The sequence below is a fragment of the Numenius arquata genome, chromosome 15, assembly GCF_964106895.1.
Source record: "Numenius arquata chromosome 15, bNumArq3.hap1.1, whole genome shotgun sequence".
NCBI lineage: Eukaryota > Metazoa > Chordata > Aves > Charadriiformes > Scolopacidae > Numenius > Numenius arquata.
Window position 1 is genome coordinate 942,224 of NC_133590.1, and position 23,669 is coordinate 965,892.

General features: G+C 36.0%; 1 protein-coding gene across 1 annotated transcript in view; it reads right to left on the bottom strand.

Annotated features, from left to right (window-relative positions):
* LOC141472108 (adhesion G protein-coupled receptor A3-like) overlaps positions 1 to 23,669 on the bottom strand; it is a 283,689-nt gene that overhangs the window by 15,186 nt on the left and 244,834 nt on the right. Inside the window, exon 17 of the mRNA XM_074158920.1 lies at positions 19,124 to 19,269. Within this exon, the coding sequence (XP_074015021.1) occupies positions 19,124 to 19,269 (146 nt within the window). The remainder of the gene's footprint in view (positions 1 to 19,123; positions 19,270 to 23,669) is intronic.

Sequence of the window (23,669 nt, forward strand, 5' to 3'; positions counted from 1 at the left end):
AAGACATATTTATAGTGTCTGTGTATAGATAATATATAGAGGTAGTTCTACTGGCTTTTAAATATTAAAACTTTAAGGTATTAAAGCATTCTTACTGCATCTGAGGATTTTCCCAATACGCTAATAAACCCCCCATCTTTAAAATCTTGTTAAGGATTAGGTGCTACATCCTCAAAATTAAACAGAGTTAGTGTTTCAGGCTTCTGCATCTCTGGTTTTACAATTATGTGCTAATCACAATTTACTTCTACCTTCCACCTACTTCAGTAATTGGGTTTATTTTCAACTGCATGTATCTAAAATCTAATCACACAGCTAGAGCAAGATGTATCCTCAGGCAAAGTGAGAGAACAAACAGTCTTGTTTAAGACATGAAGAAACCACACACTAAATAAAAATAATATAATTTTGATTATTAAATCTTCTTGGTCTATTTAGTCACAAACCCAGAGGGCCATTTAAAATCGAAAAGCATTTACACAGAAGATCCATGGAAACCACAAAACCTTTTCTGCTGAATCCTACCAGTTATGAAGCTTTTATCATTGACAAATCAAACCCGCATTTTTACAGAAAAGATGAAACAGTTTCCTGAAAGGAATTGTTTTCTGGTGTGAAAAGTATACAAGCAGGTTTTGAACCCCTCTAAAGTGCACAGTAAAGGAAGGGACTCTGTGTTTTATTTTGGTTTTTAGTTCTCATTTTAAAATATTTTGATTATTTTTTTTAATACTTCTAATACTTTTAGTGTTTGCCACAGGTCATGAGTTAAGGAGGGGGGGCGTCCCTGAAAGTTAAGAAAAATTAGTACCTTAAGCATCAAAGACATTCATTCACATATCATACTGCTTTCAATCATAAATAAAACCTTTTGGAAACACTTTTGGGTGAAGTCAGTGCAAGGCACAGATGTTAACATCCTAAGATACACTCCAAATGACTTGACATATCAATTCTGAAGGCACCACAATTTAGCTTTATTTAACAAGAATGCACAATGAAAAATCTGAAAAAGAATTATATGTAAGGTGTCTGTACAAGTTAAACATGGAGCTTTTTCTTTTTTCGTATTTCTACCCTCATATTATCTTTGTTCACAAATACTTGCTGAGAAAAAAAATATCTCAGTACTTATATGGAGGAGCAGTACAGAACAGAGTGCCTGCCTCGAGAATTAACTTGCCCTCCACAAAGACTAGAGTTACTGAAAATTTATGCACCAGAAATTTAAAATGGGAAGCTGCAAAATATAGCTTAGATAAAAACCCCAAACTTTTAAGATGAAACATTTTAATTTTTTTCCAACCAGAAATTTTTCTGACTGTCTATTACCTAATCACTTCTATGTGTTGACTTTAATTTCCTTTTCACAATAAGAAGACCCATCAAAAATGTTGGCATCTCCCATGAATGATAATTCAGTTTTACAGCGGGCCACATTTGGAATATGTATCTACAGTATATGCAACCACTACTTACATCTCAATGGACTCATACAGAAAGAAAACATGAGAAATCTAAAACCTAATAATTTGATTAATTGTGAATAACTACTCTCCTTGAATTGGTAATTTGATGGTATTCCAACATATTTTAAAGCACATTTTATTACTTCCTGTGATTTTTCACTTAGGAATCCTTAGTAATGACAGCTTCATTTTCACGGAATCATAAAATAGTTTGGGTCATAAGGGACTTTTTAATGTCATCTAGTCCAAACCCCTGCAACAAGCAGGGACATCTTCAACTAGATCAGGTTGCTCAGAGCCCCGTCCAACCTGATCTTGAATGTTTCCAGGGATGGGGCATCTACGACCTCTCTGGGCAACCAGTTCCAGCGCTTCACCACCCTCATTGTAAAAAATTTCTTCCTTATATCTAGTCTAAATCTACCCTCTTTTATCTTAAAACCATTACCCCTTGTCCTGTCACAACAGGCCATGCTAAAAAGCTTGTCCCCATCTTTCCTATAAGCCCCCTTTAAATACTGGAAGGCCACACTAAGGTCTCCCTGGAGCCTTCTCTTGTCCAGGCTGAACAACTCCAGCTCTCTCAGCCTGTCCTCATAGGAGAAGTGCTCCATCCTTCTGATCACTTTTGTGGCCCTTCTATGGTCCTGCTCCAACAGGTCCAGGTCTTTGCTGAGGACTCCAGAGCTGGATGCAGCACTCCAGGTAGGGTCTCCCCAGAGCAGAGTAGAGGGGTAGAATCACCTCCCTCGACCTGCTGGCCACACTTCTTTTGATGCAGCCCAGGGTACGATTGGCCGCATGGGCTGCCAGTGCACAGTTCATGTCCAGCTTTTCATCTACCAATAGCCCCAAGTCCTTCTCTGCAGGCCTTTCAATACTGTAGTATATTCTTCAGTTTTGCTATTTGAAAGAAAGCCACATTTTGTTTTTTTCATGGCTTAAGTATTAGCTGGACCAAGTAATTTTAAACCCATGTAGCAATGATTAAAGTATTTGGATATTTTTCTAGCACAATAACCAACAGCCTTCACATCATCAAATATATCATATTTTTGTTGGGGCATAACAAAATTCCCTGCCTTCTTAATGCTACACACATTGACCAGTAGCATACTCAGAGTAAGCAAAAAACTACTATTCGTAACAACATACTCCGAGGCAAGAAACAATTTAAGGTTTACTTTGGTACAGGGAACTATTATACCAAGTGAACCTGCTGCTTTAAGTGATAGTGAGAGAAAACCACCTGTGAATACTCAAAAATCAGGTGTCTGGACTCTCTTCTGTGATGGGGAAGACAAATTCTCTTTCCTTGAATTAGATGATTAAGGGTCAGCCATCACACTTCAGCTCTGTGAGCACTGGATATTCAGTATTCTGGTATTAGCACAAATGGTGCTAATTTCCTTACGAGGTAGGGATATTTTCAATTTACAGGGATGGAAAATCACTTCTGTCACAACTCTGTTTTATTCTTACTTCTAAAACTTTGTTAGAAATTTGTTAAACTTCTGGAAAGCTGAAGGAGTTGGGACTAGAGAATCAGAATCCTCATGGACTGCAGCAGAATGAGGTGGCCACCACATGATGAGTTTCTTTTGCTATCCCTTCTATTCTCTCATCAATGGTTTTGATAGATTATGTGCAATTTGATGAGAATTACTTGTGTTTATAAACACGATGTTTATATATTTTACATTATGTAGCCATGAATTGTAACTTTACATTATGTACCTGTGAGTTTTAATGATCTGCTTAACTCATGGGGTTTTTTTCATGGGATTAAGAATGATTTTCTGTGCTTTATTTCAGACTAGGTTACAGCCCATACATTTCATGATTGTGGTCAATTCAAGATGAAAGCTAAAAGCAAACAGAACTATGATGGGAAGAAGAATTAAAGTCCTTGGAATTTTCAAAAATTGACTGGATGAGTCCCTGAGGTAACTTTTAATTTGGATCTGCTTTGAGTGGAGAGTTAAACTAGATGACTTACAGATGTTTCTTCCAAACTTATTACTTTTATGATTCTATGCTTAACTTATTATTCACTGTTATCTTTTCAGTCTTACAAAGATCCATCCATACCAGCTGTCAATGCTGAGGGAAGGGCTCTTTAGACCTACTGCTCTTCTAGTTTCTATAACTCTGTAAATTGGAACACATGGACTACTCACAGTAGACTGGCTCACAGGTGACTGAGCATAGCTTGAAAATTCCTGTGATTAGAAGGCTATGTGCCTGGAGCCAGACAGAGTTCTTCAGAAGAGCACAGTGCATTATTAAAATGTCAGTGAGACAGGACAGGAACGAGGTTGAAAAAGACCCCACTTCACATCCCATCAACAAAGCCTACAGCTGTTACTAGAGCCATGAACAGTTACAGCATAAGAAAAATTTACGCTGTGTATAAAATCTATTATTGTATCAGATAAGTTGTGCATCCATTACTTATGTACACTGTTCCCACTGACTTTGGTCAAGCTCTATGTGAGTGAGATGCAGACTTGTATGATTTTGCACTACACACTTGCATTATTCTTTTCCAGAAATCTACCCTCTAAAGAAGGCTAGTGAAGTTTCATCCTTACAGTTTGCAAAAAGGAAAAAGCTTACTTTTCCATGTCTGTTTTCATGGAGAAAATCTTCTATTAGGATTTATGCAATGTTATCCACTTCTACAACTTCCAATTTATCACCTTGACAGATATCCAGGTAGCCAAGAAATTAAAATCTTGCGGACTAAGTGTTATTAAATGTAACAACCAGCAGTGAAGCTTTAAAACATTATGGAAATAACTTTCCCTCATGGTTTTAGACTTTGGGTTTCTTTCTGGAACACTTTTTCCCTTCATATTCCAGCTGCTAATCTAGAGGCAGCAAAAAACATTTCCTTTTAAAGCTATACATAAAGAAAGATTATGGATTACTCTGCTATTAAATCATAGACAAACTGTATTCAATTAATGACTTGACTCCAGAAAGCCATGGAAATTTAGATTTATGGTAAAAATTCAGGTTGACATTTTGTCCTTAATTCACCCTGTTGAAAAGCAAGAAACAAAGGTACAGTTGCATGAGTTCATGAGTGTCAACCCCAATTTTTAGCTTTAATGTTGAGGTTTTTCGCTGTTGTCGGTTTTAGTCTTACTAAGTTGAACTATGGAAATTATTATATATATGATGATGGCGTGAACATTTGCTTTTTCCTGTTGTTTAAAAACTGACATACACAGAAATCTATTTTTTGTGATCCTTATCCTAGATTTTAACCAGGAGCAAAAACAAAACTTTTCTATCATATATAAAAAGGTCAAAGGGTAAGTTTCTAAAAAATATCAGGGTTTCTTGGAGCACCCAGGCAGAAGTGATCATCAAACTTTGAAAGGAAAGGACAAGCAGAGATAGAGGAGAGTTATCATGGCATCATGGAATTGTCAGAGTTGGAAGGGAGCTCTAGAGATCATCTAGTCCAACTCCCCTGCTAAAGCAGGGTTGCCCAGAGCACATCACTCCGGGCTGCATCCAGGCGGGTCTTGAAAATCTCCAGAGAAGGGGACTCCACACCCTCCCTGGGCAGCCTGTTCCAGGGCTCTGGCACCCTCACCGGAAAGAAGTTCTTCCTTCTATTTGAATGGAACTTCCCATGTTCTAGCTTGTGCCCGTTGCCCCTCGTCCTCTCACTGGCAACCACTGAAAAGAGTCTGGCTCCCTCCTCCTTCAACCCACCCTTTAGGTACTTATAAGCATTAATAAGGTCTCCCCTCAGCCTTCTCTTCTCCAGGCTAAAGAGTCCCAGCTCTCTCAGCCTTTCCTCATCAGGGAGATACTCCAATCCCTTAATCATCTTTGTTGCCCTACGCTGGACTCTCTCCAGCAGTTCCCTGTCTCTCTTGAACTGGGGAGCCCAGAACTGGATGCAGTATTCCAGTTGTGGCCTCACCAGTGCAGAGTAGAGGGGGAGAATGATCTCACTCGACCTACTAGCCACACTTTTCCCTATGCAGCCCAGGATTCCACTGGCCCTCTTGGCAACAAGGGGACATTGCTGGCTCATGGATAGCTGTCTATCCACCAGGACCCCCAGATCCTTCTCCTCAGAAGTGCTTTCCAGCAGGTCCACCCCTAACCTATATTGGTGCCTGGGGCTCTTCCTCCCCAGGTGCAGGACCCTAAACTTGCCCTTGTTGAACCTCATTATGTTCTTCTCTGCCCAGCTCTCCAGCCTGTCCAGGTCACACTGGATGGTGGCACAGCCCTCTGGAGTGTCAGCCAGCCCTCCCAGTTTGGTATCATCAGCGAACTTGCTGATACAAGGATACACTCGGTCCCCTCATCCAGGTCATTGATGAATATGTTGGACAAAACTGGAACCCTGGGGGACACCACTGGTTACAGGCCTCCAACTCAACCTTGCTCCATTAATCACAACCCTCTGAGTTCTGTCACATAGCCAGCTCTCAGTCCACCTCACTGTCCCCTCATCTAGCCCACACTTCATCAGTTTCTTAATGAGGGTGTTATGGGAGACAGTGTCAAAAGCCTTGCTGAGGTCAAGGTAGATGACATCTGCTGCTATCTTTATAAATAAGTAATAATTGGGAAATATTAATTAAAAGCTAGAAATGACATGTCATTTCCAGGATGTTACTGTGTTGGTAATGTGGAAAAAATGAGATCTGAAAAGGAATGAACAGCGGTCATTGCCACCTTCACAAAACTATAGGAGTACCTTGGTGTCCAGCTTTCCAGGTCAAAAGGCTGCCCAGCTTTGCTAGGTACGATATTTATTGGATTTGGCAATGGCAGAACCTCAGAAAGAAGTAAGTGTTCTCTCTAGTTGGAAAACACTCTCTTAAATGCATGAAGAGGGAATATAGCTAATTGGTTGCTTCTTCAATGTCACTAATGGAAGACTAAGAGTCTATATGAGCAGATAAATTTAATGTCATTCTTATATGAAACAATAACAAGAGTATGATATGCCCCATTAAATAGTCAAAAATGCCTTATATATGAATTATAGCCAGCATGGGGTACCTATTCTGAAAATAACAGTGGTAGTAACTTGCCCATGATTCCTGTTCCTTATCTTTTTGATTCATGAGAACGAGTTTTACTGACACCAATAATCCCAGAAATCAAATTCCAAAGTGGTATGCATAAATATTTCTTGGAAATGAACTCTGTACAGGTATATTTTTCCAGAGATGTCTGTAAACTCATCTAATATGAAGAAGCAGCAAGGTCCTGTAATTGACCATGAATGAATCATATAGGTAGCAAATACCACAAATCCAGGCACCCTCCATAATCAACCTATAAAACAAATGATTGTCAAAGTAAAAGACTGGGAGACAAATTAAAGCAATAATTCTATATGAACAAATTGTTATCTGCTCTGAGATTTATAGACACAAATTTGTAGAAAATGTTCTTGGTGGATTAACTGTATCTACTGACATGACTATTTCTAATGAGCACAACTACCAGTAAAGGCATGTTGGAACAGGAAACTACTTATATTTCATATATTTTCCACAAAATTATATAGAATATTTGAAGGTAAATCTCCATAATCTCCAATTTCTTGGCATTACTCATAAATATTGAGAAGCAAATACAAATGATCTTCAGTAATATTAGTTCTCCTACCTCTAATCAATAGATAAAACAATAACTAGGTATCTCTCATAATCAATAGATAAGTAAGTCAGGAATCTCATGGGCTTGGGTTTTTGTTCAGAGAAAACCTAGGCCAATATTCACTTTCAGATAAATCATTAAAATCTTGAATGATTCCCTGAGTAACAAATGTGATCCAGTAATAATGGCATCGCCCCTTTATCTGAGTACTCGATCAATATAGGCATAAAGTTTAAACTGGACATTCTATTTTTCTAAGGTATATTAAATATTTAAATTCTTTTAATCTGTATCATTAAAATTCCAGGGAATTTACTGAATTTTATTTGTAAGTAGCAATAAGAAGTAATTTCCATCTATGAACCAAAATCTTCCTGTGGTTATATATGTGTAGCTCCCGGTGATTCACTGAAAACCCATTGTGGGTGTGAACCTTTCAGAGCAGAAGCTGGCCTAATTTTTTGTTATGTTTTATATAGTAACGTGGTACCTGAATAAAAATACCTGGAGGATCAGGAGCCAGTTTCTACAAGACTCATAACATTTCCAAACACTGAAGGCATATTTGGAATGCGTTAGTTTCAAAGTCTTTTCTGTCAGAATTTGCTTGCATAATAAAACACAAAAGTTCTTATGAGACCAACAAGGCTGTAGGAATTCAGCAGTAAATAAAGGCTTGTGAAATGAGAATACTGTTAGGAAAAACACTTGTTTTAAGAATAACAGAGTTGTTGGGCAGGAACGAATATCAAGAGATCATCTGGTCCACTCAAAAGCATTGAGGCAGGGCCACATTAAATATCTATCATGACTGGCTTGGGTTTATCTAATCTATGTTAACAAATTGCTTATGACAGTTTCCACAGCCTTCCAGGTAACCTGTTTTAATTGTCATCTATTCTCATAGTTTAAAATCTTTTTCACATACCAACCTATTTACCCCTTACTGCAACTTAAGCTTGTTATTTATTGTCCGATCTTCAATAATTTCAGAGAATTTTCTTATTAATACATTTTAAACCTCGTATGAATGTTGTCATTAACACTCATAACTAGCACTGAGGGTCCACGACTTTCAAGTGATTTGAGTTCAGGCACTCCTTCTTTATTCATGTTTATAACTGTCACTGCAGATAAGGAGTTAGAAGCTTTCTTTAAAAAGTTTAAGATGAGGATTTCAAACAAAATCACGAGTCCAGAAAGTCAAGCTTTAAACAGAATATGAAGTATCATGATTTTTCTGCACAGATATTCTCTTTTTCCTTTCCTGCCCTTTCAACTGTGGAACCTCTCAAAGTGTGCGTCTCACCAACAGGGAAGTGATTTACTATCCCATTAAGAAATATCAGGAATAGGATTTGAACAGAAATTACAGAAGATAAGGATAAACATGGACTTTTAAAATACATGATAAACTTTTTACCTAGCTTGTTTGCTTGTCTCTTACCTTGCTGCAGACCAGCGTTTTTCCCTTTCCATTACCTTATTAGTATTATCACCACCTCAGATATCCTCATGAGTTCTTCTTTCCTGTGTTAGAGTCTGATTGATCTCTTTGAGATTTTCTACACTTCTCCCAAGGTCTGTATGCTGGTCTGCACTTTGTTTCAGGACCCATTCTTTGCTTAGTTTTCTTTAAAGCTTTCTTTGGACACTATTTTGTTTCATTTTCACACTGATTCGCTATTTTATCCTGAGTCAAAATTTCATCTACTGATGTACCTCTTGAATTCCTCTACTTCCCAGTTTCTATACTTTCAACCATTCCACTGTGTTTCTCTCATTTACGATGCATGCTGTTCTGCACAGGCAATTGTTCAACTGCTTCTAAAACAAAACATATACTCATAGCACTTTATAACAGTGCAAGACAAGATTGAAAAATCAGAGGATCAATAGTCAGGAAATTCAGAATGCAAATTCTGAATACCTTGTCTGTACTGAAAGTGTAATTTTTCCATGGACAAATACAAAGTTTAAAGTGTTCAGCAGAAATAGGAGAGAAAATACTATGTACATACAAAACCTGTTCTACAGATAAGATCTGCCTTCCCTCTACTGTCATTTATGAACAATTGTAAGGAACTCTACCATAGGTAATTTTGAAGTAATTGATCAAGGAAATGTTACTGTAACTCCAACCGTCAATGGCTGGCTTTTAATCTAGAGTATGAGGGCTCTATCTACTCTGGAAGTGATTCTTAGTATATACATTATTCTTTACTCAGAATACTAAAATTATAAAGGTTACACAGGAGAACTTTAATTTCACAGTCTGCATTAACCTAGCCACTGTGATTCATTTTTCTGTTTATGTTAAAAGAATAAGTGATGATAAAAGCAAAAGGCAAAACTCTGAGGCACTGATGTATGATGCTCCTTGCTCCTGAAGATGATTTCACTACTTACAGCCTTAGTAGTTGAAGGACAACTAAAATTGGTCCAAAGCCTACTCAAAGTTCTAAATTGGTCTACTTTAATAGTGTTTTGCAAATCAAAGTAAAAATGCTCAGCCATACTCCAGGAGGATGCTAACTTTAAACATTCCTACTATAACATTGTAAGTGTGATTTTATCTTTAGTGCCTTCTCATTTGGAGTTTTTAATGAAGGCTACCTTAAAAAGGAAAGAATCCTCCACATTTCTAGTAATGGGTTTCAACTATTTAGGATGTACAAGGTAAAGTATATCAATGGAAATTTATGTGTATTTTTCCATGGTCTCCCAACTCAAACCCAAGTGAATTAATCTAATGCAATATTTACTCCCAAGACTTTTAAGCCCTCCTTCTAAGCAGGCATAAACCAGAGATTATCACACATATTTGGCAGGAAATGCGTGGAATGAGACGGGTCCAAAGCTCAATTTACAGCAGTTACAGTTACATATGCTGCAACATATTTAATTTAATATGCATATCTGTAGCTTTCACCAGTCTTGTTGGTCCAAGGAATATATTTTTATTTCCTTGAACTTTTCCATTCATTAAGAAAGAAAAATATTCTAAAATGTTAAGATCATGCATTTAAAACTGTCATTGCTAAAAACATTTTTATGTTCATAAAAAGATACATTTGTTTTTTATTGCTAGTCTATTTTAAGATAATATACATACTTTTATTATTATGTAATAATATCTTTAAACCAAAATTACTTTATCAAATAGTGGCAATGTGTTGGTAAATGCACTAACATAAGAAGACCTATGCCATGCTATAATTTAAATGCATAGTAGTTATACTGTGCTGCAGTTATTATAGACTATTGAATAATTCTATATTATACTAGTCGGTGCCTGCAGTGTTCTAGTTTCTGTGACATTGCAGTTCATCAGCCCGCACAACATTATTTCACAATTCTTCATGTCATATGCTTTCTTGCAACAAAGCTGTTTTCATTACAGTTAAGCTAGATTTACACAGACACCCACTTTAAAGAGAGTAGTCCTGTAACAAGCTTTATGTTTCATCTTTCTCATATAAAAAAATTCATAAGAAGGAATTTATATCAGACGTGACTCTGGCTTTATTGAAATAAAACAGGCTTTGTTGAAATAAAACAAATGATTAAGTTTTAAATTTTCTTAATAATACATTTTTACAATCAACTACAATTAAAAGTCAGATAGCCTTTTCTGTAACTGTGGTGAATATTATTCCATGCAGATGGCAAAGCCAAGTTCTTTGTCCATACTATGGCAACAGACACATTTGAAATTATGTTATACATTTCTTTTTACAGCTTTTTGTATAATCAAGTTTAATCTATATGGCACCAGAGAATCATATGAGAAAACATGTCTCTCTTTCAAATCTGATAAAGTATTCTACAAAGCCCCTATTGGAATTTGAATATATTATCTTCAAGGATTTTTAGAACTTGCAAAATTTCTAATCAGCGTTTTACATTTTGCCTGGAGCAGCATATCAAAGCATGGAGCATTTTATCAAGCTTACCCTACCCTCTAACTTATCCTGTACAATTATGTATATGACAGGTTTGAATTCTAGAAAGTGTTGAGGCAAGGAATAGTGTAACAAGAATTCTGAATATCTGGGAAATACCTAGATGTGAACTCATGACAACAGCAGCTGAAAAACTCAACCTAATACAGTTCTGCAGATCAGCATGTTGCAGTTACAGCCTTTCAAATCTGAAAATATCACAGGAATCATTATAAGTCTCCCTGAAACTCAGCAAAACAAACTTTGCAAGCTTGCAAATGCCGTAAGTCATGTTGTTAACAATTTCTAAGCCCCAAGACCATAATTCCCTCATTAAATGGCCAGGTATCACTCAGATGTTATAATTTTCTTTTTTGGCTACGTTTATCAATAGCTTTACACCTGGGGAGAGTTTCAGTTTAAAGTCTTGATACGTAACTTGCTATGCTGTTTAATAGCTTGTTTACAAGTAATAAGTTGACATACTTTCATTGCAGTCATAAAACATTTCTTTTCATTTATGTTAAGTAGCTCAGACCCTGGACTTTAAACAAAGAAGATAAAATTTCACCTTCTACCTCAACATCTCTTAAAGATTTGGTATTATTGGATTTTCACTCTGGAATGTGTCAATATGGTGTATCTCGCCAGTACCTTAACAAATGAAGTTATGGCAGTAACAAAATCCTTTTTCTACTTTGATTGTATCATACTCTTGAAATAAGATAAAATCAAAGAGGAACCTCTGTTCCAGGCATCATTCACTTAAAGCATTTGATAGTGCCTTTGGGTCAGATTTGAAGAATAATTTTGCCAACCAGAAAATAAGACCAAACTTTTGAAATACTTCCGGTTTGAGGCTTGATTCACAAGCCAGATGAAGTGAATCTAGAAGTAAAGTGGTTGGTTCTGTTACCATTTTGCTGTTAATAATACAAGAATTCAGTCACTTGCCTTGAAGGTGGAGAAGCAAAGTTCTAATCACTTCTCTTGTTTCATTCAGAGTAGACAGGAAAATACCTCCACATTATGACCCCATATATTGGCAATCCAATGCCATCTGCAATGAATATTTACATGGCCTATGCAAAGTGCAACAGCTTTCTAGAATACCACTGACAATATATTTCTACTGTGAATCTCCTGAATATTTTAATATTTTGTTTTTACTGAAGATGTTCTTGTGTGGAACAATTAATTCAAAGCCGAATTAAACATTTTCTTTGACCTAAGATAATTTTCCCCAAAATGACAGAAATGCTTTTAGCTTCAGACTGAAATTGAATAAGAAGAATTCATGAAAATGTTTCCCTTGTCACTATTTTACATCCTTTTACACTGCAGCTCTTTCAGTTACATTGCTAGCTAGCAATAAAACAACTCTGGCTATAATCCATGACTCCATCTGACCATATATCAGCCTTATAATGAAATAGCTTGTAATATCATCAGCTTTTATACCTCAGGTGGCAGAATCTTTCTGGTCATTCTGGCTGAGGTCCCAGCATTGCAATTCTTTTTGTTTGTTTGTTTGTTTGTTTGTTTTTTGAGAACTTGCCTAAATTGGTGGGCTGATAGGACACACTACAGTCTGACTGATAAGATCAGCATTTCTGGTGGTACTGTTGTATCATTAGCTGTGTCACCTTTGAATGTCAGAGTTATTAAAATTGTGTTCAGAATTGTTCAAAAGATTAGGTCTCTAATTTAACCATAATAAAATTTTGAAAAGTCTCTTATCCCTAGATTATTTTAATATCCAATATAATAATATACTAGCTTTTTTTGTTGAATATAACCCTTATTTTGGTGAATAAAAGTAAAACAATAGCTGGAAGGACAACATGACTTCTCTTACATTCAATTTTTATAAAATGCAAAAATTTTAAAAATGGTTTCAGCAATATAGCCTTTTTGCTTCCTGGGAATTATGATAAATACTGAAACAAGAAACATGCAAATAGTGATTTGCAGATAATATGTATGAAAGCAGCTGTTACATACTATGTTCTTTTTAGGAACATACAGTATTGAGGCTACAAGCGACCTTGCGAATACATGAGGACTGCAAAAACTTCTATTGTTCAATAATGAATCAAACTAATTACAGCACGACTTGAAAATGATCTAAAAATATACATTGGAAAAGACAATTTTTTTGTCTTAACTTTCAATAACTAAAATAAGAAGTGCTGATGATAGTATCAGAGACATCAGTTAAACTTCCTAATGATTGACTCTGCCCACATCAAAATATTCCGTCCTCTAAGCAAAGGATGCAATTGAGTATTTAAATTATAGCCAACTTCCTTGAATATGATAAAGCAGATTTTCAGTTAGACTGTTGGCTTACTGTACCACAGTTCATCCAACTGGTGAAAACCTTACACCCAGGGACACATCAGTTTCACTTAATTTCCAATGAGAGAACTGTGCCTATGCTAGCAGTGAACTACAGAGATCTCCTCAGGGCTTCCACGAATTCTGCCCTGTGGCATTTATTTCAACATATACAAACTGTAGAGAGTCATTAAGGAAAAGGTAGCTAATCCCTTGGGATAATCAGGCCTAAATTTAAACTTTATCTAGGAGGTTTAGCATGTTCACTGCAGGAAAGGAAAATGGGCTTCCATGGATGAAGATTAGAGAAATTAAAAGTTGAGGACATATTATAAAGAAGAAAACAATGGACTGTAATTTGATGCTTTTCATCTGACCTCTTTCTCTCTCTCTCTCAATCTCAATTATTATTTGATAGAAGACAACAGAAATTCATGAGAGTCATGAATTCCTAATGAAGCTAATGAAAAATGCACTAGAACTTAACTGAATTTCAGAGGTCCTGGTGTCAAGGGGACAAATAATGTCTGTGTCTCTCGGAATGGAAATTAAGTTGCTTCATATGATCCACACTCAAGATCCAGAAAAGAACATGGCCAAGAAAATGACATGACATATTTGGCAAACTTGACATTTAATAGAGAATTTGTTATCTTGGTCATATTTTGAACCCCCATTATACTGCTATTATACTGCAATAAATTATAACTTATTTATTTATTTATAAGTTAAAACTGATAGGGGAAATTTTCTATACCCTGAGAGTAACAAAGATAATTTTCTAAAGACCCTTTCAACCTCAGGAATATTAGAAACCATTAGTTCTTCTTATTCCAGGGTTTTTCTCTGATAAAGGACGTAATCTTTCTTTGAAAAACTAAATATAAGAAGTCTTTAGTCTTTATTACTGGGATGGTTTTAGTACCTCCGTTATGGTGCAAAAACTTCATGTGCCAGTTTTCAGTGACATCACGAATATTGTGTGCAACTCAAATTCAGGAGTTTTTGAAAAAAGGAGCCTGCTTTCCTCAGTAAAAATTGCCACATCATCAATTTGCGATGGAGGTCACAACACTTCCAGCCAAGCTCTCTTGGGACCTGCAGTTGGGCAAATGCAGCAGTTCTCAGCAGTAGATCCATATGTGCCCATGAGTTGGTTTCCAGCTTGTCAGAATTCAGATCAAGCATCCTGAGACAAGCAGCGTTAACACTGTGAGCAGAGCACCAAGCAGATGTTGTGACCCCTGTCGTATCATGCAAGTCTGTAAAATCTCCTCACTTTCAGGCAAGAGGCTCATCACAGGATTTATCTACACAGACTGAAGGAGAGAGTTTTCCTGGATATGAAAGTTTAGCATGGTTTCTCCTTTTTTCAGTGAAAGAATTTAACAAAATTCAGTGTCACAAAGATACTTTGCTACTGTTTAGCTGGATACTGCTGATGAATATTTGGGTAGCTGAGAGAAATAATAAGCCAGGGAATGACTGTGAAGAGCTGCTGCCACCTTCACAGGAGAGGTGGAGGATGGACGTGGAGCTCTACAGCGTCTTGCCAATGCATGTGATCAGGGTGTAGGCTGTTAGTCATTGCCACACTATAAACACAGCCCACAAGGAAGATCCTTGTTGCTTCTTCCCAGACATCACTCACTACTCTGTGAGCGTATGGATGATGTGAAGGTACCTGCCCGTATGCAAACTCACACAGAACAACAGACACACACATATATGTACATGCACATCCATTAACAGACATTGCAGTTCAAACAAACCCCTTCATTTCTCACCTACTATTTCTAGGTCTGCTCTGTGTGCAAGTTAAAGGACAGTTTCTAAAAAATAGTTAAGACATTTCAAAATACATGAAATATGCAATCAGCTTTCTCATTCTAAAAATGATTCTTTATTTTTAAAATTATCTATAGTTAAAAACAGTAAGAGAACGGAATTGAAGACAGTCGTATTGGCTGCACGTGCTCTGAGCGTGCTGCTGAAAACTGATTTAATTTGTCTGAGTTACGATCTTCCCAAAATTCTCTATGATCATTTTTAATAGCCATAGTACTAAGCCTAGTACTTTGAATACAAAGGGAAGGACACACAACCCATTCCTAGATTGCTATTACAGCTAGATACACAATTTTTCTAAGGCAATGGATGAGACTCTTCCTAGAAGCCCCACATCTTTATTAAGAACCTTTTAAAAAGCTTATCAAGATACATTACAAAATAAACAAGATGAAGTTCAGCAGAGACAGTGACATCAACAGTTTTCCATTTTGCAGTTTATTCTGCAACCTTCTTTACGTACATTGGATGTTTTATCATAACAGATATAGGATATTGGACTCTTTGTAATCTGAAGTTTGCCAATATTAATTACCTCGTAAGATGTTCATTGAATAAAAGGATGAAGGAAATTAGGAGATATATTTGTACCTAACCCTGAGATAAAAGCTAACTTAATTATCTGTCTCCTTAACACTAGTTTCTGGTGTAACTGGCAGCTTATTTATTTATTTTAAATTATTTATTTATTTATTTTAAATGTTTATAGTGCAATTGTGCTCAGTAGTTATCTTATTAAAAATAATAGTAGCCTAATTTTTTTCTCTCTTTCTGGAAAGGAAGATTTTAACAGAATACCTTTCAGAAATATTTTCTGCGTGGTCTGTACTCCTGTCTAATCTGTATGTGCACACAGCATCAAACGAAAAATGCATGCATGTATCAGGTATAAAAAATAATACTACCTCTGCCTCAGCTTGTGCTGTTGAGAAGTTTTGTACATTGCAAGTAATAGCTGTATCTCGCATGCCTCTTTTGCCTTTGCTGGCAGAATCTGACTTCACGTGAGTCAGAAGCCAAAACTCTGCCAGGTTTAATAAATGTCCACAGAGGATGAACAGATAGAATTATTTATTTCTATTAAGAATACCAGAGAGTATATTTTATGGGAAGTAATTTTGTTATCTGTTGAAGTGCTAGGGTTCAGCATTTCAATACACAAAAGTCAATGATGCATTCATTTGATGCACCTCATTAGCATCCAGGCACATTTAGTGGAAAATACCAGAATTGTTACAGTTGGTTCCAGTCATCAACGTGATAGGCCCCGAGAGCTTTAGCTCTATATTTAACAGATAATATATATATATCATGTATAATATATATAATAAAATATATCACGTATAAGGAGGCAATATTTAAAGTCACATTACCATGAAGAACAAGTTTCAGTAAAATTACACTGCAAAAGGATTTGAAGTTTGATCACTGTATCTAGAAACAGAGAATATTAATAGAGAACCACAATTTTATGTAACAGGAGCCTTGCTACGGCTCAAGGAAAACTAGGAGGAAAAGATCAAGTGTACCTCATTTGTCTTACTTCTGCAAATGAATATGCAAATAGCAGGCAGAGAAACTGGGGCAGCTGTTACAAGCAAACTTCTTTTTCTACTAACAGGTTAGGTCTCCTTTTAGATATTTTGGTATTTATTTTCACAATTTTAGCTACTTTTTAGAGAGCATCAAGTTCCTTGAAAAAAATGTGGTATATTTATATATTGATTTTTTGTAGTAGTCCCCATTTACTGACTCACAAAAGATATCCTTATGTCTCATTTAGCAAGTCTCATTATACAAGGAATACAAAAACACTCATATGTGAACTGGAAACCAAGTCTATAATATACATGCAGTACAAGAAAAGAACGAAGGAGAACAGCAATACAGTTCTTGCCAAATACATTCGCATATTTGTGTTCAACAAAACCTGAACACAAGTTAAACTAGGTCTATAGACAGGGATTTCTGACAAACTACTTCTGGTTTCAAAGTGTTTTGCAGACTATATTATATGCTTCCTAGCACTGATGGTCCTTTCATATAAAAAAACTTAAAAAAGCCTAACTCCGTTTGAATAAACTTTATATCGTTTAGCTATCTACTGGTGTCAAAATTAACAAAATTACTGCAGACAAAAAATAAACACTCCCTCACCCAAACCCAGACCTGGACAAACCGCAATGTCACCTCTTATGTACCTGAGGCACAATATGTATAAAGGCTGGCACCAGCTTACAGATACAAGGATATTGTCTAGTTAAAACATTCCTTATAAATGACTACACTGAAATATAAGCATCTTAAATGGATCTTATGGAAATATGATACAGAATAATTCTGATTTTAATTTTATTAAACCCAGGAAATTTAAAATGCCCATAAAAATGAACATTATCCTTCTAAAAGAACAACAATTACTAATTATGAGTTTGGCATTTTCTTGCTTAAAGCAATTTTTAATTTTCCATATATTATGCCCATTTTCTACATGAAATGAAATTCATCTTTACTACTTTGAATCTAGTACTAACCATTATGAAATCATATTAGACATTTCAGTGCCTGTCTCTAGCGCTCTGAGTGAGAAAAATAACTTAGAATCATTTTACTTAGCTATTAAACAATTATGCTCTCTTACAGCTAAAAGGAGGTTTATCATTTCTATTACTAAACTTAAAATATTTACTATTTATTTTCACTGTGTAAGAACCTCAACATGACTGGTACAACAAAGATTCCTATTAGTGTAATCTTTTCTGTGATACGATTCTCTATTGTTTTCCAACTCAAACAAGATTTTAATTTGAACTATGCTGGGCCTACATAACCCGTAACAATTTTCTACCTTAATAGACACACTGCAACATTTGAAAATTGGTAATTATTCATTTTTCCATGAGCTAGTAACTGGAAGAGTGAAATTTTCATCTGTGAAGAATGGCATAGTAAATCATGGATTAGCAAAGTCAGGCACTCTTGGTGAAAGCATGTCCTCTTGCTTGCACGTAACAAAGCTAATGTTCAATATGGCTCTTCTTCTCTTCACTATACAAATTTTATGTGATTTTAATCAATTTAATTTCTAGAAAGAAAATCTTTTAAAAAGCAGAAAACTAATCTTGTTAATAAAGATATCACTCAGCAGAGTCAGACAGCAAAACACAATTCATCTTCCTATAGACTTTTAGCACATTGTGACAGCCTCACAGCTGTCTATAAATGCTGCTTAGTAAATATTTTTGTTGAAAATAAAATAGGCACAGTCTGTTTAAAAGAATACACGAATCGGGATTTTTCACAGCAAAGCCATAAAAAGTAGAACATGTATATTCTGTCCTTCACTACAAAACTGAGGTCTTTAGTCTAAGTTGACATTCAGGTTTTTCCATGATTTGTAGGGAAAGACAGTAGCTTCTGTAATAGCATTAGATCTCTGGTGTGGAATGAGGAAGGTTGCTATCAGGCTACGAGGCAACCAATACAAGCGTGGGCAAGACTTACAGCAAAATAGATAAGGGTAAAAGGAGAGTCATTATAGCATAGTTTCTGATGATTAAAAATGCCTTAACCCAGAAACAATCCAGGTTTTTTCCTCCATAAGAAACCAACAGGAGCATTTGAATTGTTCCTGTTCAGCTAAAGGTACCTCAACTTAGCCAATACTGGTTCTGCATATTTCTATCTCCTGAGCAGAGGTAACTATGAGGATACAAAAAATATTTAGATTTTTATATACACCTAAGTGACTCAGTTCTTTATGGATCCTATTTATAGTCTGTAAAAACTAAAGAATACAGAAATAAAATTTTGTTTAAAATGTATATGTTTTAAGAATAGATTAAAATAAAAAGTATAGCTAATATTCCATACCTGAGTAGTGGTTGCTTTGGGTAAGAAGGTTGGTCACTGTTTTGGCATGGCTGAGGTTTTTTTGTGACTTGTTTATAAATATTCCTGGCAGTAACTCCAATCCATAGCATAGTAGAGAGTGTAGAATAATGTAGTACTATACCAACCTAAAAAAAGAGGAGACAGGGACAGTTAAACAACTTCAGTCAATGGATCAGTAAAACAACATAAGTGTAACATAACAGTAAAACTGCGTTAAGTGAACAAGCAAACAGATTTTTTAAACTGAATTTGTAAGTGCGTGCATAATCTTTTTCTTTCTCGCTGGTTATTTCTAATCAAGGAAAACACTTTAAAAAGCAGAAGGAATTTGTATTTAATTTATCATAGATAATATCTGTGATACCAGGTGGTATGTTATGAAACACAGACTGAAAAGACATTTGTTTTGTAAGAACCTGGTTAATGACAACTTTTTACACCTGGATTTAAAGTGATGCAAAGCTCAGTTTGTATTGAAAGCTTTGTTAGCTTATCATAACAACACATTTTTTTTAAATTTAGTTTTAAAATTTAAATTTAAAATTTTTAAATTTAATGTGAAGTCAGCATTTTTTCTTGCTATTAGGCTATAATTTCCTTTCATTTTTCAGGAATATCCTGCTGTAGTTCTCTCTCAGCTGCATGTAGCCAAGGTTGACTTCTTATAATGGGATCAATGTTATTTGCCTAAAACCAGATAATTTTCAGACATATTTTAAGGAACTTATAAACTCGGTCATACAATTTTTAAAATTAGATAACACATCTTGGCATCCTTCCTTAAAAGGAAATAGAAGCTCTCAATAGCGTTATTATCATTTTGTCTTCAAGAAACTGGTGTGTTTATCATTGAAAGTAAAATAAAGTATGAACACCTCTAAAATACTAGTATCTTTGTTATATTGGTAATTGTTATTCATTACTATAGAAACAGGAATTGGTATTTTATCCAATCTCCAGTGCTTTATTACATCAGTCAAGTCTCCATCAGATTATACAAAATAAGGTTACCTTTGAAGCCATAACCTGACATTTTGCAGTGACAAGTAAAATATTGCTATAATTGGAAAGCATATAAATGATTAAGGAATATAGAGAATTGCTGAATAAATCTAACACAGATCTATAATAATGATTTATTTGAACCAGTGTTCATTTTTGCTCAACTTAAAACAAAATAATTGATGGGTAAAGAAAAAAAAATTTCCATGAATTTTGTTTACATTCAGTAATATAGTACAGAACTTGAAGATAGCAGTAAATATCAACAGAAAACCTTTTGTAATTTTCTCTGGGACGTGTCTGACACATTAGACAAGGAAGTATAATGCTTTCATAGCGGTTGTCGCTTGAGGTAAAAGTAGCAGAAATAAGAGAATGAGACAACTTTGTACCATCAAAAGGCAGACATTGCCAGTTCAGTGGCTAGTCCTGTCTGGACTCAGCTCATATGCAGCTTCCAGCATTTCTGTAAGGACACAGCGAATATGACTATGAGCTGGAGGGGGAGTGAAAGACTAGGGCAGGAGGGAGGAAAAAGAGCTAGAAAAAGGAGGCGGGAACCATGAGAAAGAACTAGAAAAATTCTAGAGATTTGGTTCATAGCTTCTTTCTCATCTTGGCATTGTACTGCAACTATATATTTGGTCATTACTCTACACGAGTATGCCAAAAAGTCCATAAGAATAGAACAGCAGGTGAAATTTTAACAAGATACATGGCCATGATCAGAAATGATCAGCCACTTAAGTGAACAAGATTCCTAAAAATAGTACATGAAAACAATTTATTGGACTTTCAAGGAGGTATCTGAACTGAAATCATTGCTATGCCACACCTTAGTCACATTACTTTTCATCACAGTATGCTCGTGTTTCAGCAGCTTACTGGATAAATAGAACAAACATGGACAAGAGACAGAAATGTTATCATCTTCTGTACTAACTCTTTATAATATGCGTCTTTCTCTCTCTCAAAAAAAAATATCTATATGCATTTCTTGCTTAAAGGAAAAGAGGATATATCCTGATGATACAGGACCTCCTTGTGACTGACAGTTTTGAAGGACAATGGTGACAATCTGGAGATGAAACATATATGACACAACACAAATGTGGAATTTGGAACAGTGCACTGAGTGGTTATACTAAATTCCAAAGGAAAGGGTACCCTTTTCTCTGTGTGGTGATGATTTTATTTCTTGTTCCATCACAAAATATGCTTTCTGGACTTGAATTTTTGCTCTTATTCATCCACTAGTAATAATTAGTAAAGAAATGCTTGTCACACCTTGTCTTGGAAATTCAGTATTTCAAAGTGGCGGGCTTTTCTCTTCACCTCTCCCTTCCCCTCCATATCACCACACATGCCACGGAGATGCATTTTCCTCACTGTTGCATTTAGGGGCTGTGACTCTATGCTCTTTTGTCCCCTTCAGTAGGATCACCTCTTTCTAGGGCTCTTAAGCTAGCAAGGCATCTGAGTCCTACGCTAGAAATGCATGAGAAACCAGCTCATGACATGGAAGGGGAAGACAAGGCCCAAGAGAAAGGGGAACAAGACAAAGATAGTTTTGTTCAGTAAACTTTCACTTCACTCTGTTAGCAAATGTAAACCTTAGGTTTATGCACTAAAGGTCCAAGATACAAGTTTACCTATGTATGTCTTGTTACTAGATTTGTGCCTCTGTAAAGCTTAAGAGGCCAATAATTAGATACCAATTAAATACCAAGGTGTTCACTTGAAACAATTTTCACTGTAAGCGGAACTATGTATTTCACATAAAATTGTATGGGAAGGGTCAAGAGTTCCGTACAGAACAAAGGATTATGATTGAATATACTGAAATGATGACCCTTATTTGTAAGAAGGTTTTCCACTGTCAGGCCAAATGAGTCAGAAAGAACTTGTCAGGTCATATGCATTGAAGCCAGCACTGCCCCTAAAGCTGTCTAATAACCACAGTTACATGGTGAAAATTGTCTTGTTTCCTTTTCTTGGACTCATTTTTTCCATCTCCTTTGCTCTTAGAATTCTTCTATTTGGGAATAAGCACTAGCCTACAGAATAAAAGATTACACTTCTCTACAGAAGGAAGATGTTGCTTATATGTGCTCCTTCAATAAATTTCAGTACCTTAGAGGTAAATTAAGTTCCACACCGTGGACTTACCATGGTAATGGCCAGAACACACATTTATGCAAAGCATTCTGGCACAAGAAGCTCTCTTAATCAGCTTTAAATTGCACAAAAATTTATTTGTTTTCCCCTAGTTTTTGATTTTATTTCTTTTTTTTCAGTTGTAATGATATAAGATTCCAGCCACCTAAAGTTTTGTGCATATGACTAGCTCTGTTCTTGTCTCTGCAGAGCCGAACAATGCAGCACCTTTCTCACCAAAGACCACTCAAAAGCTCTTAAATAGCATTCTTCTCTTGAGAAACTCTAACTGGTAAACTTGATCACAACACATTGATTTTAAACCCATTCTTTAAAAAAAAAAATGTAGCTAGAGCAGAAAGAACTGATCTTCTCTTCTTTCTATAATATTTTTGTATCTACAGCTCCTCCCTGAGATGTAGCACAGAGCTCTAGAACCTCTTCAGTTTAACAGGATTCAAATCCAAATTTCAGACTTCCAAGGGTAGCATGATAACTCCTGGGCTACTGGCTAGTATGGAATGGCCTTCACCTTTCTTGCTGAAGATTTACTGTCCTACAGAAAGGAATTCACAAGCAGTTTCACATATGACAGTCATTGGGAAGGAGGAAGATCTGAGCCTTGACAAATTTTACATGGAAGCTTTTATTTGATAAACCATATAGAAAGTTGTTGAAGATGTGATGAAAGTGATCATGCCATTCAGTAACTGATGACTAGGATAAAAAATTATGACTGTCTCACTCCCTAACTTTTCTGTCTCATTCCTTTTCTATCTCCTGAATCTTGTGCCCCTAAGCCTATTCTTCATGCTTCAACATGTTGAACTGATGATTTCATCCCCTAGCATCCATAGCCTCACAGCTCTCATGCTTTCCTGGAAAGTAGGGGCCATGAAACTGAAATCTTTCAAACTGAGGGTACAGAATCAGTGCCTCCTATACATGGGGAGTGATTCAGCTACAGCTGTGTCTCCTTCCAACTCATTCCTTGCATGAAAGGAATAAGCCTCTTCTGCCCTTTGAAGGAAAGTAATCTGAGACCCTAACTCTGGGAAGAGGCCGACTGCATCTCACTGACTCCATCAGCACTGGCTGGCTGAAGCAGCCTTCTGGCTAGTGTATTGGCTCTGCTTAATCCCATTCTGCTGTTCCTAACACAACCTTTGCCTTGAATGAAAGATTTTGCCATAAACTCAAGACTCCAGATTCTACGTGAACAGCCAGCTTTAGTGACACCCAGAGTCAGATTTGTGGGTAATGTAAACAGTCTGTAAATATAACCTCATTCAAACAGGAAATCTGTGAAGAAGCAATCAACTCTTCCAGACCAGCACTCTAACATTGGTTTTCTTTTATGAATCAT